General features: G+C 34.5%; 3 protein-coding genes across 4 annotated transcripts; all 3 read right to left on the bottom strand.

Annotated features, from left to right (window-relative positions):
- Positions 1–8,142: 8,142 nt before the first annotated feature.
- Positions 8,143–13,552, bottom strand: LOC125223683 (EEF1A lysine methyltransferase 4). 2 transcript variants are annotated; one of them, XM_048126938.1, is made up of 9 exons: positions 13,279–13,552; positions 12,031–12,144; positions 11,814–11,882; positions 11,678–11,697; positions 11,541–11,593; positions 11,382–11,412; positions 11,212–11,293; positions 9,051–9,281; positions 8,143–8,441 (listed from the first exon to the last, which is right to left on the bottom strand). In XM_048126938.1, the coding sequence occupies exons 1-8, from the start codon at positions 13,466–13,468 to the stop codon at positions 9,070–9,072; spliced, it is 771 nt and encodes a 256-aa protein (XP_047982895.1). In that variant the 5' UTR covers positions 13,469–13,552; the 3' UTR covers positions 8,143–8,441; positions 9,051–9,069. The 2 variants fall into 2 exon arrangements, with proteins under 2 accessions (XP_047982895.1, XP_047982893.1); XM_048126936.1 differs by having other exon boundaries at positions 8,143–8,425; positions 13,279–13,551.
- A 418-nt stretch (positions 13,553–13,970) lies between these two features.
- On the bottom strand, positions 13,971–14,462 carry LOC125221088. Its single transcript, XM_048123218.1, has one exon. The coding sequence runs from the start codon at positions 14,460–14,462 to the stop codon at positions 13,971–13,973; it is 492 nt and encodes a 163-aa protein (XP_047979175.1).
- Positions 14,463–14,594: 132 nt separating this feature from the next.
- LOC125221087 lies at positions 14,595–15,056 on the bottom strand. Its single transcript, XM_048123217.1, has one exon. The coding sequence runs from the start codon at positions 15,054–15,056 to the stop codon at positions 14,595–14,597; it is 462 nt and encodes a 153-aa protein (XP_047979174.1).
- Between the last annotated feature and the right edge of the window lie 2,027 nt (positions 15,057–17,083).

Genomic DNA, 17,083 nt, shown 5'->3' with positions numbered 1-17,083 from the left:
CTAACTCATTTTTCCATTTTTCTTCACAAAGTTAAACAGTTTCTTAAAATCCGCGACGAGTTAAAAGGAGACTATAAATGACGGACGAAGGGAGTGTACAAATTACAATTTACAAAAATAGAAATGCATTTAAGATATGTGTATCAAGTGGTACAGTAGTTTCTTAAAAATAAAACATATAAACCTTAATTATTTTTAATCTATTTAGATAATCGGGTCTGGTTGAGTCAGACTCAAGCACACTGTTCAGTAGAAACGCTCATACATGACTGCGCCCATATTTTTCTCCTTCGAGTTAGGACTACTTGGGTCGTAATGTTTTATTTCTAAGACAAAATGTCTCAAATCCGAATCACATTGTCTTCTCTCTTTTTTTAAGTATGGCTTACTAAGTGTGTATGTAGGTAATTACACACAAACATGAGTTTATCCAATGTGTTGCGCGCCAAATATAGCAGCTGCTAGTTTCCATAAAATCGAAACATGGGGAATAATATTTGCTAGATCATAATTTTAATCTATTCCGATTCATTTTTATTTATATTTTGAGATCAATAAATAATCTCTACGTCCCACAAGAATATACATTGTTTTTTTTTTAGTTCGCCTCACAAGAATATACACTTTCTAATTTTGAAAATGGTTTTCTCTCTATTGAGGTGTGACCACTAATAATACTTTAATTACTTTTTTTCTCTACTTCTCTCTTACTTTATCAATTTTGCATTAAAACTTACGTCGTACTCAAACTGCATATTCTTTGGCGACGGAGCATGTAAATTGAATCAAACTCAACTCTAATATATGAGATCTAGGGCACTTATTTGATTAGTTTTGTATAATCAAATCGAAATAGTAGATTAATCGAATAAACTATTTTTTCAGTCCTCTAAAAATAGAAATTCTTTTTTTTTTGGTCCATTCCTTAAAAATAGAACTTTCTGTTTTAAGAAATTTCTTTCTCTCCAAGAAGGCGAGATCTATTTTCATTAACACATTTTTTCTTTTTATCTCTCTCTTATTTTATCAATTTTATATTCACACCTGTGTCATTTCAAAAGTTTAATTTTTAAGAGACAAATAGAGTATAACATAGTATATAACGAAATTAGAACGATTTAAGATTATGTTATCCAATTAATCTCAATTATCTGAAATATAAGTAAATTCAGAAACTAACTTCATTTGTGCTAAAGGCCAATGGCCTGGCCCCCTGGCCCCCGGGTGGCTCTCTAGAATCTACAGTATGTAGGACTATGTAGGACAATTATGTCGCTCTTCAATTCTATTTGAAGTATCCATCATGGACATAATCATCTCCAAAACGTACTTTCTCCGTTTCACTTAAAATGACTCACTTTTTTTTTCCATTTGTCCCATTAAGATAATCTATTTCTTAGAAAATATTTATAATACTCAATTATTATTATTTTTCTTACTTTATTCATCTCTTCTACTTTTAAACATCCAATAACATCTTTCTCTCTTACTTTTTTCATCTCTCCTACTTTTAAACATCAGCAACCTTTTATTTCTCTTACTTTATTTATCTTCCTTGGGATAGCCGGACGGAGAGAACAATTTCAATTTAACATACATAAAATCCAGTGTCGTCCCAAAAAGAGGCCATCTTCCTTGGAACGGCCGGACGGAGAGAACAAGACATTTTATCAAATTGGTAAATTTTTCCCACGTTAAAAAAGTACTCCAACACAAGTTTCAATTCTCACGATTCATTCCCAATTTATCATCACGAGGCGAATTGCCGAGAATATAATGTGTATGAGTTCTCACCCTGCAATGATTCTAACGATCCCAAAAAAATCTAAATAACAACTTTATTTTTTAAATGATAAATAATTATGACAGTAAAATCATACTCCCTTAAATATGCAATATTTGATAATCGGCATGTAGTTATGCTTTATGAGTTAATTTAGAGAGAGTAAAGTAAGAGATGAAAAAGCAGATATAGATGTTTCTATTTTAGGAAACATTTAGTTTTTAATGGAACAATCCAAATAATAAAACGTTTCATATTTAATATGACAGATGGAGTACTTCTTCCGTTCCATGTAAATAGAGTCATTTCTTTCATTTTAGGTTTCCATAATAGTAGAGTCATTTATATTCTTAGTAAAAAGTACTCCGTAACATATTTTTCCACCCTTACATTTCCCCTCTTTTACTATATTATCTTTACTTTTTCCTCTCTCATACTTTATTATCTTTTTATTTAATACATTACACGTATTTTTCTTAATCTTCATATCGAAAAGAAATATCTCAATTACACGTTCTCCCTCGTTGATTCTCTCATCCAGAAGCTCACAAGCTTCTGATTACCAATTAGTACTGGATAACTGATATTCTTCATTCCAAGAAATGTGAGTAAGGACTAAGGAAGGAGTAATGACTTCAATTGCATCCACTACCAAAATTGATAAGATTCCTATTATGGAATAAAAAATTGGAAATAGCTGATCACTAAAAGGTCTTTGGTCATAATTGGGTTGTTACATTATTTTGCTTTTTCTTCTTTTACCTTTTACTTTATATTGTTATTTCAAAAGAAAAAAAGCAATTAAAGATATTTTATCAGAAAAGTGAATGTGAGTGGTGACCAATCCACTTTGCCCTGCATGATGTGAAAAAGAATAAATAAAGACAAAGGGGAAAGGCACGACAGAAAAAGGGGATGGATAAGAACGGCCTTCTTTAGATAGGAAGTCAACTTATTTTATCATTAAATTGCATGTACGTGGCTGATTAAATAAGAAGATTACGGTTAAATTAATAGTAATAATAAAGATAAATATACAAACATTATAATATTTGCATATAGGGATAAATTAATAGTAATAATAAAGATAAATATACAAACATTATAATATTTGCATATAGAGATGTATTAATATGACAAACCATTTTATTGTAATACGTACCATTATTTTAGATCATTAAATCTGAAGATCGTGCGATTCTCAAGTTGTTATATGTGGCGGCCCATTTTAATTAAATTGAAACATAAAAAGACGCTGAAGGGAAAATCAACATTCTTTATTTTTAGTCTGTTACCAGATTGCAGTATTATTCTATGCATATTGCAGTGTTACTCTATGAATTTTGCGGTGTTACGCACCTGCAACATTCGTAATAGTTTTTTACCTTATCAGATTGCAGTGTTATTCTATAAATATTGAAGTGTTACCAAGTATTTTATTGTACTTGATTTAACCTTTTTGGAATTGACTAAAACACTCACGCATGCAATATCTAACACATAAGACTGCAATCCGAACTCTATTTCATCAATTCAATCCTAGGCGTTCATCTTATAGATCTAAAGGCTAGGATTAGTGTTATGGTGTCACTCTAAACATGATGTCACCTTAATGCTCCCCTATGCATATAATGTTTTTAAATTTTAATTAAATTAAATTATAAATTAGTTTTATTATTAGATAGCAATACAAAAGAAATGCTATAGAAAATTAATGATAAATTTTCACATAATTTTGAGCTTCATTCAAAATATATCAAATTAAAGGTAATTTTATAAGGATTCGAATATATCTTAATTGAATATGTTCGGATGACATTCGGAGGATGAAATTTAAGAATTTTTATTTGAATTTTCATACATTTCGATAATCAACTTATTTATACCAATATAGTACATGTGCATATCCACATAATTTGTGTTGAACTACTAAGTTCATTGTGTTAATATTATTAATATATTATGGTGACATCAAGAGAACAACGAAAATTACTTATTTCTAATATATTGACAATTGTACTCCTCTGTTGATATTTTATGCACTATTAATTAATATTCACGAGCTTTAACTCATTTTAAGATATAATGGTCCTTGGTTAGTTTTGGTTATGCATTAATGTACAATTTGTACTTTAACATTACCTTATATCATAAGCCACGCTAAATTTAAGAAACAAACCTACAATCACAAATTTGTAGTTTCATTTTTTTTACTTCTTTTCGTTTTCATTTGGATTTTTTTATCTTTTAACTTAGTTTCTAACATTATCTATATTGTTCATACAACGTTTTTAATATTCCCCCGTCCTATAATAGATGTCACATTTTCCCTTTTAGTTTGTGCAACAAAAGATATCACATTCCTTTTTTTTTAGAAAAAGCTCTCTCTCACATTCCTATTTTCTCACCAATCTAACGCACAAAACAACATTTTCTAAAATCTCGTGTCATTTTCCAAGTATGCCATCTATTATGGGAGGAAGTATATTTTACATGATTTTCGTTTCATATTTCTTGAAATCAACTTGAAATATATAGAACTGAACTCGACCAATCATCCTTCCTCGAAAAAGTTGCATTCCTCTTCGATAAGCAAGTTCGTATATTTTAAAATTTTGTGTATACATGTTTTCTATCTGTGAGAACTGATAATTTGCATTTATTTTTAAAACTTATAGTGTCATTGTGAGATTGTAATACGTGTTTGATAGAAAAAATGTGTGTGCGTGATGGAAAATATATAGCATAGTAGTGATGGAAAACTATAATACTAAGTACTCCCAGCTGTTACTCACCATTCATGATGGCAACATTGAATCCAACATGCTCCATTGGTCTAGGTATAAGTAGAAAGGCATACTCATCCATCCTACATAGCATACATACTCACGCTACATTGTCAGAGCTCTATCCTCGCCCTCGACATCCTCCAGTTCACCGGAGCTTGAACCGTTCGAGGTGCTGCAATGAACAAAACGTAGGCGTGTGATACAAGCATGGAATTCGTGCATAAAAAATTTCATATACAGCTGGATTCAACCAGTGATCAACCTATCGAGATGATGTTCAAACGCTTCGGAAAAGCCACCAATGTCTTGGTATTCAAAAGAGCTTCGCGTGAGTATCTTGCACACCCCAATCCAAGTCCGGTGGAGAAAGTTATGACTGTTTTACGAAAGCCGTGCATTGCAGAAAGTGCCACCCGGATGGGTGACTTTCGGCCAACAAAAGACACCCGAACGCGTGACAAAACGAAGGCGTCGACGATCCAGGAGCACCATTTGGACGGGTGGAACAAGGCTAATAAGTCGACCCGGCCGAGTAACTCACGGAATTGCTAGATTTGTGGGCCTTTTTCTTGGATTTTGGGCTTTAGCTAAATAGCACTTTGTTTCATTTTCTAGATGATTGAATTTTGCATTAGAATCTTGTGAGATTTGTTTTCTCTCTTGTGAGAGTTTTTATCCAATTCTTAGTCTTCTAGGTTGCTTGATCATCAATTGATTCAATCAAGTATAGGTATGCATTCAGGGTTTATGAATTCCTTTGAGTAGTGAAGCCATTAGTTATTTCGAGCATGTTGAAGGTTGCTTGGAGTGTTCTTCTTCATCAATAGATTTAGCTAATACTCCCTTCGTCCCATTAAATATGCAACATTTGGGAATCGACACAAGTTTTTATATAGTGTTGTTTTGTGAGTTAACGAAGAGAGAGTAAAGTAAGATAGATGAAAAAGTAGAGATATATATGTTTCAATTTTAGGAAACGTTTCATTTTTAATAGGACAAACTAAAAAGAGAAACGTTACATTTCTAATGGGACCGAGGGAATATCAAATTCATACCTCTTCATTTCTTGTTTTCCATCATATCATTTAGATACAGTTTTGAAAGGCTAAATTAACCATATCCTTTTTGTTGTTTTTGTGTTCAATTGCAAGATCAATCACCATCTAAGGGTATAAATCTTGAGTTAATAGATCCCAAACTGAGTGGGTCGGTATCTCGTCTTGTGAAGATCTTCCTCGACTGGGCTTTACAATATTACGGCTTCGAATTTCATTTCTGTATTTCAGCTATGCATAGTCTATATTTACTTCTTTTACTTTTTCTTTGAGTTATATTACACCTGCCAATTTATTTCTATAATCCAATTAATTACGGATATTTTCAGAACTGAGACTTCGCTGACCTTTTGAAATTTAAGATTAAATTCACTGACCTTTTAGAATATGGGATCGTGATGTGCGAATTCTTCAGAACAAGGGTTTTTAGATTTCTCTCTTTTTTCCTCTTCTTTTTATTATTATTTCTAGAGGGTGCTTAAAAGGTTCTCCAGTTCTCGGTTAACCGGAATCGAAATTGGAACCGGTTGGTTAATTAAGGAACCGTACCGGTTCCAACTTTTTAAATAAAATTCGGAACCGGAACCGACCGATTCCTAACCGGGAACCGGATTATAATTCAATTTTTTTTTTTATAATTTAATATACTAATAAATCTAGTTTAATTAATTAATTTTGAATCTACAATTTTTTTCCCAATCCATTTTTTATTACAATGAGTAGGACATCATAAGTTTGTTTTTAATTTCCAAAAGAACTTATACAAATTCAATATCATTTCATTTGATAGAAAATTAACTTTATAACAAATTTATGTAACAATTTATTTAACATATAATTTTAACTTGTTTGTGAATAATTTATTAATTATTCCATTATAAACCAAAAAGTCACAACAAGATCAATTAGTATTGGAAATCCATTGAATATTTGTTTAGCCAAAAAAAGGGAAAATGGAATTCAATTTTAAAACAAATTGCTAAAGTTTAGAACTCATTTTTTTTATAAAAAAATTGCTAACATCCGACCTACTACACTTGACATCACTCTTATCCACGTATGAATATTATTGTATTGTTGGTTTGTCTTTTTTTGTGTATTTATTTGAATTTTAATGTATTATTTGTCATATTTTTGGATGTTGGATTATTATTTTTTAGTATTGAACTATTTAAAATTATAAATAAATTGGGATTAAAATTACACATCGGTTCCGGTTCGGAACCGGAATCGACCGGTTCCAAACCGGTACCGATCGGTTCCGGTTTCAGTTCTAGGATTTATGAAAATTTAAAACCGGTTGACCGGTCAATTGGTCCGGTTCTAACGGAACCGGCCGAATAAGCAGGCCTAATTATTTCTATATATAAATGGACCATCCACTCCTCCTCCCTCTCTTTTTCCTTTTCTTCATTTCTATCGTGTCAACTTCATCTCCTTCCCGTTAACTCAATTCTCATTATTATGTAAACTACCCAATGTCACAAATAGTTCATAAATCTCCATCATCTTAATATATAGATCTAACCATAGTAATTGTCCCACTTAGACAACTTACTAACAAACATTGTTTTATATAAAAACAGATAATCACCATAAAAAAGGAGATTTTTTTTTAAAAAATAATAACCAAAAATAAGAAAAACCCACCATGGAAAACACTCGAGAGATTCAACAAAAAAATAAAAGTGAAACCAAATTATTTATAAGCATGAAGAGTAAAAAGTGAGGAACCTAGCATCTGGGCAGTGGAAGCATCCATGAGAAAGAGAATATACGTAGAAAACGCCAGGTGTGGAATGACAAGTGTGGAGTCACTCTATTATGCAAAAAAATTGAAGAGAAAGAGTTAAGGAACAGGGAGGAGACGAAGAAAAGGGAAAGAGAAAAGGAGAAGGAGAGGATTGTCCATTCATATAATTTGTGAGATAAATAATAAGGAAAAGAAGAGAAAAATCCAATAAACTCTTATTCTAAAAAATTCGCACACCTCAATCCCATATTCTGAAAAGTCTAGTCCTAAATTTCGAAAGGTTAGCCAATTGAGACCCATATTCCGAAATTTCTCGCTAGTTACAACATCACAATGATATCATTAATTCCACTACTACAAAAAAAAACACACTTACAGTTGAAGAGAAACACAGTAGAAAATTAATTTTTGTGTGCGCGCGCGTTGGTATCCATTTGTCTGCATATAAAGACCTTTTCTTGATGATATCCATGATAATCTTAGAATCCAAGAAGTTATTCTTAAAATTTGCAGCAAATTAAACGAAGGATTAGAGATAGTTATTGGATGGTCACATTTATCTTTTCTTTCTTCACAGCTCCCATTCCATTCTATAACTTGAAATATTGAAATCATATATAACTTGCAAACTGTAAAGGACACCAAGTTTACATTCTATACCCTAACTGTAGAGTTACACATGCAATTCCAAGCAGCAGATGCTCTAGCAAGATGATATCCGTGCAAGTGTGACACGTGAGAGAAGGCTACGATTACACCAGATTGGACAAATCTCAATCTTATTTTAGTATCTTTTTAAACATAAACAGAAGAATTCACCAGATTTGTTTTCCAAGGAGGCATGTATTAGTGATATGGAGTATAATTCAACAATATGGAGAGTTGAAAACCTATTCATCGAGTAAGTTGGGAATCAAACACAAACATGGCTAGCGTAATCTAGATTTTAACTTTCCGACCAGCAACCACTTATCCGTTGTTCAGAGTGCGGACAAGCCTCTTCCTCTCTATCCCTCTAACGCCTAGCTTGATTATCAGGAGGTAACTGCCATAAAATGCTTCTACATAGGTCACATCTCAACAAAATACTCCCTCCGTCCATTAAATATGAAACATTTACCTTTCGGCATGGGTTTTTATGCAGAGTTGGTTTGTGAGTTAATGAAGTGAGAGTAAAATAAGAGAGAAGAAAAAGTAGAGATGATATTGTTTCCATTTTAGGAAACATTTCATTTTTAATGGGACAACCCAAAAAGGGAAACCTTTCATTTTCAATTGGACAGAGGGAGTAGATTCTAAATAGGGGTAGTTGCACATATATCCACGAACTTTCATCAAATTCTGGTTATGGGCATGAACTAAAATTCTGCCCCTAAAATACATGAACTTACAGTTGTGATTTTTCACCTGGTAGCTAATTGCCTCCAAAATAATATTGAGGTAGATGTCTAATCTGCCTATATGGCTTATGAGTGGATGTACATGCCACTTCAGCTAGTCACGATGACATCCATTTGTCACTTCAACTAGCCATGATGGCATTAATTTGTCGAAATCGATAATTGTGTGAAAAGTTATGTTCATATATTTGGAGGCAAAATTTTAATACATGTACCAAACCAGAATTGGAAGAAAGTGATGTAGCTATATTACTAACAAAAGGAACAAACCTTCAAATCAGGCTCTGTATTATCTTCGCATAGCATCATCAGCCAACGAATCAGCAGATTTGCTGGGGAGATCAGTTGGTACAGCTATCTTTTTACACACATAAATGAAATGTGATTCTGGATCTTCCATCACATAATCTGCAGGAAGTAGGCCTTTCTCTGTGAGAGGAATGGGGTCGAGGTGTGACCTCAAAGGAGGGGCTCCACCAGGCTTCTGAAATCCAGGTCTAGCTGCAACATTCGACAGGTATATCAACATTACCATACCACAAGATCCACAACATCTCGGTTTCAAGTAATTCATCAAAAAGAATATCATAGAGATAAAGACATATCGTTCGGTGTGATTTAACTAAACCATGAAGGCTAAATGAGTAATAATATCAACCAAATTCACCGACATATTATCATTCTTTCTTGAGAGATCAGTTCCTAACACGATTAATCTTGATCAGTTTGTAGTTTTCAATCTCTTTGCTAATAATGACAACAGTAAGAAGATTCTCTGCATTCGACTACCTACAAGGTCCTGTAACTATTCTTAGTCCAACAACTTAGTGAGAAGTTGAATCATGTCAATAGAGTAAAAGAAAATATCTAATAACAAAACAAATACAGCTTAAGTCACAGGTAAGAGAATACATAGATGGAATATGTTGTTTTCTGTCCTTTCCTGTTTAACAATTCTGAGATTAATTTCACATACATGTTTGTATTTGCAGTAAGCTCTTTATTTAGTTAAAATCAGTTTTTCCGTATCATTAGTGTTGCCGTGTAGGTTTTCATGGAGTTGTATAAACTTAGTATATGTAGTTGGTGTTCTGCGATTTCTAATTGTGTTCCTTTCTTTTTTTTCAGAATTTTCTAAAGCTTCAGCTTCTTCATCTTATTAGTAAGAAATTTGAAAATATAAGAAAAATCAGTATACAAATCCATGGAGATCAATCAACTTTAGGTTGGGTTTTGATTCCATGAACATTAACTAATTCTGCAAAGAGCCATGCCATCACAATCGATATGAATGTTTATCTCCATGAGGCGTTCACTTTGAATGATTGGATCGATGGATAAAAGTTATATAGGCAAACCTGCCATTTACTTTAGTGTGTTCACCTTTCTGGATATAGAAAAATTTAGGCTCAATTCTGAGTATTAATGAGTGTTCAGTGTGTTTGATACAAATCTTGCTGGCCCTATAGATAGCCACGACATGCCCGGTAGCCTTAAGAAATCTCCACTTTTTATTTTTTCTGAAAAGGGTGATAATTGTAACGGCATTGAAATTTGCGTCATGAATTGCAAAATGAAATACCATTTCTATCCCTGCTTTTTAGAATCCCCCAACTCCAAGGGCATACTCGTCCGCCACAATAAAATCTATATAAAGAAAAATCAAAAATATTTTCCACTTGTCAAAACATGGCCTACCGAACACCTATGGAGTGGTTTAACTATGTGGGCCCATAAGGCACGATTCTAACCAGCTTTCATTTCTAATAAAACCATCTCAAACAAAGTGAACACGTGGGTTGATTAATTTTGAACTTGTTTGACCATCTTATCCTTCAAATACTCAATACTAGTACTCCCTCCGTCCCAAGGTATTAGACCAACTTTCCTTTTTGGGATGTCCCAACATATTAGACTCATTTCCCTTTTTAGCAAAAAGCATCTATCTTATTTTATTCTCCACCTACTTTTTTCTCTCTTCTCTCTCCTACTTTTTCCTTCTCTCATACTTTACTCTCTCCACTTTAACTATTTAAATATCCATTCCTTAAATCATGTGCCCAAAAGAAGTGAGTCTAATACTCCGGGACGGAGGGAGTACATTTTATCCATCTATCTCATCATTCATATATGCCCATACACTAGCTACCCATGTAATACGTAATTCAGTGCATGTTTATGCGATTAAAGGTGTAGTGAGGACAGTCACTATAATAATTAAGGAACTCCAAAGGTTTATAATAAGTATTTTCCTACAGTTACGAGCACTGTATTTAAGGTAACCAACTGTGGTGTAAGAAAACGCTTACGGAATAGTATTAAGGAAACAGCAAGTGGATGTCGGAAAAAAGTACGCATTGATGATTTACCAAATCCAAGTTGTGACACTTAATGGTAAAGAAGTTGTATGCAGTAGGAAGAGTATACTTACGTATGATATACAATTCGATTTTCCAATTGTAAACCGGTCGGTTTATATGCGGCATCCGCACATTAGGATCACCATACGTTATCTGAAAATAGCCAGAGTAGGAAAATCTATATTGAGCGGTAATTTCATAATAAGGTATGACAAGATATATCATATTTAGCCATAATTACCAACATATAAACTCCTCCAGGTTTAAGAAGCCTGCAAGGTGATATTTGAAACTCGTCATACAGCAGAAAATCATGCAAGGCAACGTAAACCTAAACTGGCCGAAAATTGAGAAGAGCTAGAATTTAAATGAGCAGCACAAAAACATAAAGTCCTAGAACCTGCTAACTTCACCCAACATTTGAGAAGCACTTAATGGAGCATCAGTACCACACTAAAGAAAAAAACCGACAAAAAAGTTGTTAGCTGTTTAAGTAAAGAGACGATGAAAAGAAAGAAAGGCGTATATCTAACTCACCATCAATGAATCAAGAGTCCCTATTATGCAGGTCAGCATGTCAGTAAAGATATCAGGCGAAATATTCGATTAATTTACAGCACGTGAACAAAAGTACAAACCCTGGAACACATATCAGAAGATGACATCCACTTACCTTTATCGATGACACTCTCAAACATATCATCGGGAAATAAACTCATGTCCCTAACATCCATTTGCATGTCTGGAGAACTCTTTAAGGACATCAAGGGGAAAAATGTGTACAAAACGAAAAAAAGAAAAAAAAAAAAAAAACCCTAAGCAACCGATAATGTTGAAAGGACCTATCAACCATTGCGTGGTTTAGAAATAATAACAATTTGTAAGGATACACTTAAGTTGAGGTACACTCTCATACTTCTTTTTCATCATCTCAATAGCCACTGAAGATATGTCGATGTTCATTATATCCTCAAACCCATCTTTAACCATGTCCTCCGAGATAACTAGCAAAGTGAAATTGAGATTATCTATTTGCAGATGCTATAAAGGACAAGCTTCTATCACACTCACACATGTAGGCATACAATCAAAATGCACAAGAACAACAGCCTTAAAGTTGAAGAAGAATTAAACACTACAAGTAGTCACAAACTCAGTAAATGGTACCTATGCAGAATAATTATACCGACAACATGATAATAAGCAAACTCCTTCCCCGGCCAGGAAAGCGAGAGCATCAATGCTCATAAAAAACAAATAAAAAATGGTAAATAGTGAAATACTTACCAAAAAATGGTAAATAGTGAAATACTTACCAAATTATCAGAAGGAATTTACTTTCTTGATTGATAAGGTATATGATTGAGTATTTTCATCCTTATTCCTACCCTTTGAATGAGATATGAATCAAACAAAATTTGCTGAAATGATAAGAATTATCCAGGGCCGTGGTATATCTGAAAGTTGTAATTAATCTCAATAAACAATGATTAGTCTATATTGATCTTTTCTCCCACATTTCCATTTTTCCAGTCCTATCTTGACTTTAACCAATAATACCCAAATCATGGAAATCTATCTAGCGGGAAATTCTTCAGTATCTGAAATCTATGTAGGATAGTCACGAATTTGACAAGTACTAGTTTTGAAAGAAATCATTTTTACACACGGTAAGCCACTTCAAGGTTGATAGTTCAGGACAGAATTGAAAAACCCGTGATATAGTATGGGACATATTACACTATTTAGCCAATAAATAGTACTCTCTCTGTCCTAAGGTAGTTGATTCCTTTTTAGGCAAAAAAAAAAAACATTTTTTTTATGTTACTTTAGACTCTTTTTCTCCCTCATACTTTATTTTCTCTCCAACTTTATTTTTTCTCCACTTTAACCATTAAACATCGATTTTTAAAATCACGTGATCAAAAGAAAGGTCTCGACTATCTCGGGACGAAGAGAGGAATAGACAGAAATAGCACAATTAACTCCCACCCGCCAAAGATGGTTATATCAAGTCTTTCTTGATACATAGAAATCACTAATTGCCTCAAAAATCACAAAAATGGCACCAGTAACCAAAATCAGGTCTTTCACTTGAGCAATTAAAAAAGGCAAAAAAAAAAAAGAAGAAATTTTACCGGCATTCCCACAGCCAATCATGAGGACGCGCGAATTAGGGTGGATGTATTTGCGAATAAAGGGGCGGAGAGCAGAATAGCGTTGGTACCAATCGAAGGAGCCGCACTCCACTTCTTGAATGTAACGGGCGTCCCAGTAGAGAGCGTCGGCGTAATTGTAGGTGCTGCACGCCGACACATCCCTGAACATCGTGGCGGTTGGGTTTGTTGAGAGAGAGAGAGAGAGAGAGAGAGTACAAGTGAAGTCTACGCTTTGTCTTTGCTGATTTCTAGAGATAGTGTTTGTTTGAGTGGAAGAAATTCAAGGTACAACTCATTGCAGCGCAATGTACTGTTTGTTGACGGTTAAGCTGTACTGATCCGCAACGGCCAACGAATTTATTTTATGGGCCGTCAGCTTTTTGGCCCATTAGAGTGTCATTATAGTTGGCCAGGCCAAGCCACAAAGTGTGGCTAGGCCATCAATACCCATGTTTTTCACTATAGTGGACATGTCCAAGTCATCAAATAATTTATTTTTTTTTCATTTTGTGTATATTTTAATTCTACTACAATAAAAGTTATTGGACTATAATAATTGAAAAAATGCATAAGAACTAAAATTAAAACAAAATCTTCGTTGTATTATAAAAAGGGGTAAAATTATACAACGAAAATTTTTGACGTCTCATAAACTACATTCCCAACGCATATCACGCTCTACCCCTTCCTCCCCTACGATTCCAAACCTCTTCGATCATATCAGCCTGCAGTGTCGTATGTGATGTTTCCCTCCGCATATCGGCGAACCGTTGGATCAAGTATGCATTACTACGCGGTACACCCATCTGCAGTGGGGCGGTTGCAATACCGTGACTCGTACTAGCACCCTCTTCCGGTGCCCAGTTCTCTGCAGAATATCCTTCGTCATCTATTATCATATTGTGCAATATGATACATGCATACATAATGGAGGCGACATCATTTTCGTGCCATTGTCGAATCGGGCACCGTAGAATGGCCCATCGCGCTTGGAGGACACCAAAAGCACGCTCAACATTCTTTCTAGCACTCTCTTGTTTGGCCGCGAAATAGAATTGTTTCGGCCCAACCGGCTGCCGGATAGTCTTGACAAACACGGGCCAACGAGGGTATATCCCATCGGCTAAGTAGTATGCCCTGTTGTACTGCGTCCCGTTGGCCATGAATCTGACCGCCGGACCCTCACCCTGACACTCATCATTGAAGAGATGAGACGAATGCAGTACGTTGATGTCTATCAATCTCTGGCACTCATCGGCATTTGGCTTCCGTAGATACTCCGGACCGAAGATGGCCTAGATACTATTACAAAACTGCCTCAGCGTCGTTAGGGCAGTTGTTTCACCCAACTGTAGGTATTCGTCGAACATATTAGCGGGTCCGGCATAGGCAAGCTGCCTAATTGCAGCGGTACACTTCTGATATGTCGACAACTCGGGTCGGCCGCTAGCATCATTGCGCAGTGTGAAACACTTGTACCGCTGCGCCAATGTAGTCGCTATACGGATGAATAACCGTTGCAACATTCTGAAGCGGCGACGGAAAATCTCTGCCGAGTAACGGGGGTTATCGCCAAAGTAGTCTTCCATCAACCGCTGGTATGCCCCGACATGGTCACGGCAGATGGTCCGCCGATGATAGAACGGGCAAACGAACGCCGCCGCCGCCGCCTCTTCTTCTGCTTCCCGTTGCACCTCTTGAACGAGTTCATCGAACTCCCTATCCACCAATTGTTGGAACTCATCGTCGGAACTCATTTTTCAAAAGTAGAATTGGTGATAAAATGAAAAGAGTGGAGATTGGAATGGTGTAAAAAATTGGCGGAAAATGGTTATATTTATAGAATTAATAAAAAAAATAATAAAAACGAAAAAGGGGAGCCGCGGCTCACGCCCAAGCGCCGCGGCCTGGCCACAATCATGGCGCTCTCTATATGAAATATATTATTAAATAAATTAAATTAAAATACTAAAATAATATAATACGCAAATCTTCTATTGTATTACAATATTGAAAAAAGACAAAGAGAAGCAAAACTAAAGAGAGGGAAAAGTTAGAGAAAATGAGAGAAACTAAAGTTGTTGGTGTGGGAAATGGAAAGAATGCGATGGGGGTATTTATAGTACTAGAAAATATGAAATAAAAAAAGGTAATTGCCGATCCAGTGGCCTTGTGGGGGAGGCGAGAGAGGGTCGATCTTAGGCCCTCAGCAATGGTGGTCGATCTCCGGGCCTATGATGACCCCGGGTGATCGACTATCTATAAGCCATATCTCAACTTTAATGATTTCGATAATGAAATCTAATTTTAGATTTGAATTAATTCAACCACAACATTTATACTATAAAGTGGAGATAAAATCACCAACCTTCATCCATGCTTTCTTTATTTGATGTAGAGGCTGAAATCCACCAATTGATGTTCGTCCTATCTTTGACTGGATCCTCCATAATTGATGTTATCTCCTCTTTGACCTAAACACTTTAATTTGATTCCTTTAATGGATAAAGAATCAAGAGCAACTTTTTATATATACCATATGTGTATATCGATGCCTTTTATGTGCATAAGTATTCTGTAATTGTGTGTCTTATTTCATGCACATGCCATCTCTTTATATAGGCGAATACGTGACCCTTCGTGGAGACATAATCAGACGTGACTTTTCATTTTAAAACACTACTGCTTTGTTAAGCAATAGACACGCCGATTCGGGAAATAGTTAATCAGTTTCTAATGAAACTGATTTGTAACCTCAATTCATGTCACACACGTGCACGTCCATATACATTCAAACTTATATACATTATAGTTAATGTATAATTAACCGCCTTAATCATTGCCACTTTAGTACATACACGGCTAAACACATATTTACATATATATAATCAATATGTACACATTATCCTTTCATATATTTATGATGTATATATATTGTCCTAATAGAGGTAAGAGCGGGGGGTTATCAACACACCCGATTCTAATTCTTTAATCGAAATCGATCCATCACAGTGTCATCTTTAATATTAGAATCCCTTTTAACTTTTAATATTATGAACTTGAATTTTTATTTAAACCAATAGATACATAGGTCGCATAAAAATATAAATATTCTTACATTCTCCCACTTGACATTTGTATCGTCTTGATGGTTTAATAACCATAATGCACACTTTTATATCAAGTTCAAAATACCCTTTAAATACCATATAAATTTAGAACTAATTGAATCATGGCGGTCACGCATCATTAAGCGATATGCTCCCTTCCATGTATCACAAACCAATTCTAACTTTATATTTTCCTTTCAGTGAGATGAACTTTTATTCTCAATTTATCATATGTTATCCAAAAACCATAATGTATACATGCTATAATGATTAGAAACACAACTTTAATTGAATTCTAAGTGTCTTACACTTTATGCGCATAATATAATTCCGTAGCAAGGCTTTCTCTATAATACCCATATGTTTTTCATGGCCAATAAACATTTGGGTGATAATCCTTTATTTAACGGATCCACTTCAATTATAATCGCCTTCATTATGTTTCTGTACTTCTTCATTTACCGACAAATACTTCAGTGTCATGCATATTACCTTTCAAGTACTTATCTTTCCTTCAGAAGAAGATTTCTGCGAAATTATCACAATAAAATCTCAGCGACTTGGCTATAATGTTAACAGTTCCAAGTCCCGAGATTAAATTTCGCAATCACTTTTCATGAACTTTGGCCTCAAAGCATGCCAAAATTCAACTTTCATAGTAGAAATAGCAATGA

This window comes from Salvia hispanica, chromosome 4 (assembly GCF_023119035.1).
Source record: "Salvia hispanica cultivar TCC Black 2014 chromosome 4, UniMelb_Shisp_WGS_1.0, whole genome shotgun sequence".
In the NCBI taxonomy this organism is placed as follows: Eukaryota; Viridiplantae; Streptophyta; class Magnoliopsida; order Lamiales; family Lamiaceae; genus Salvia; species Salvia hispanica.
This window is presented reverse-complemented; position numbering and strand designations above follow the sequence as displayed.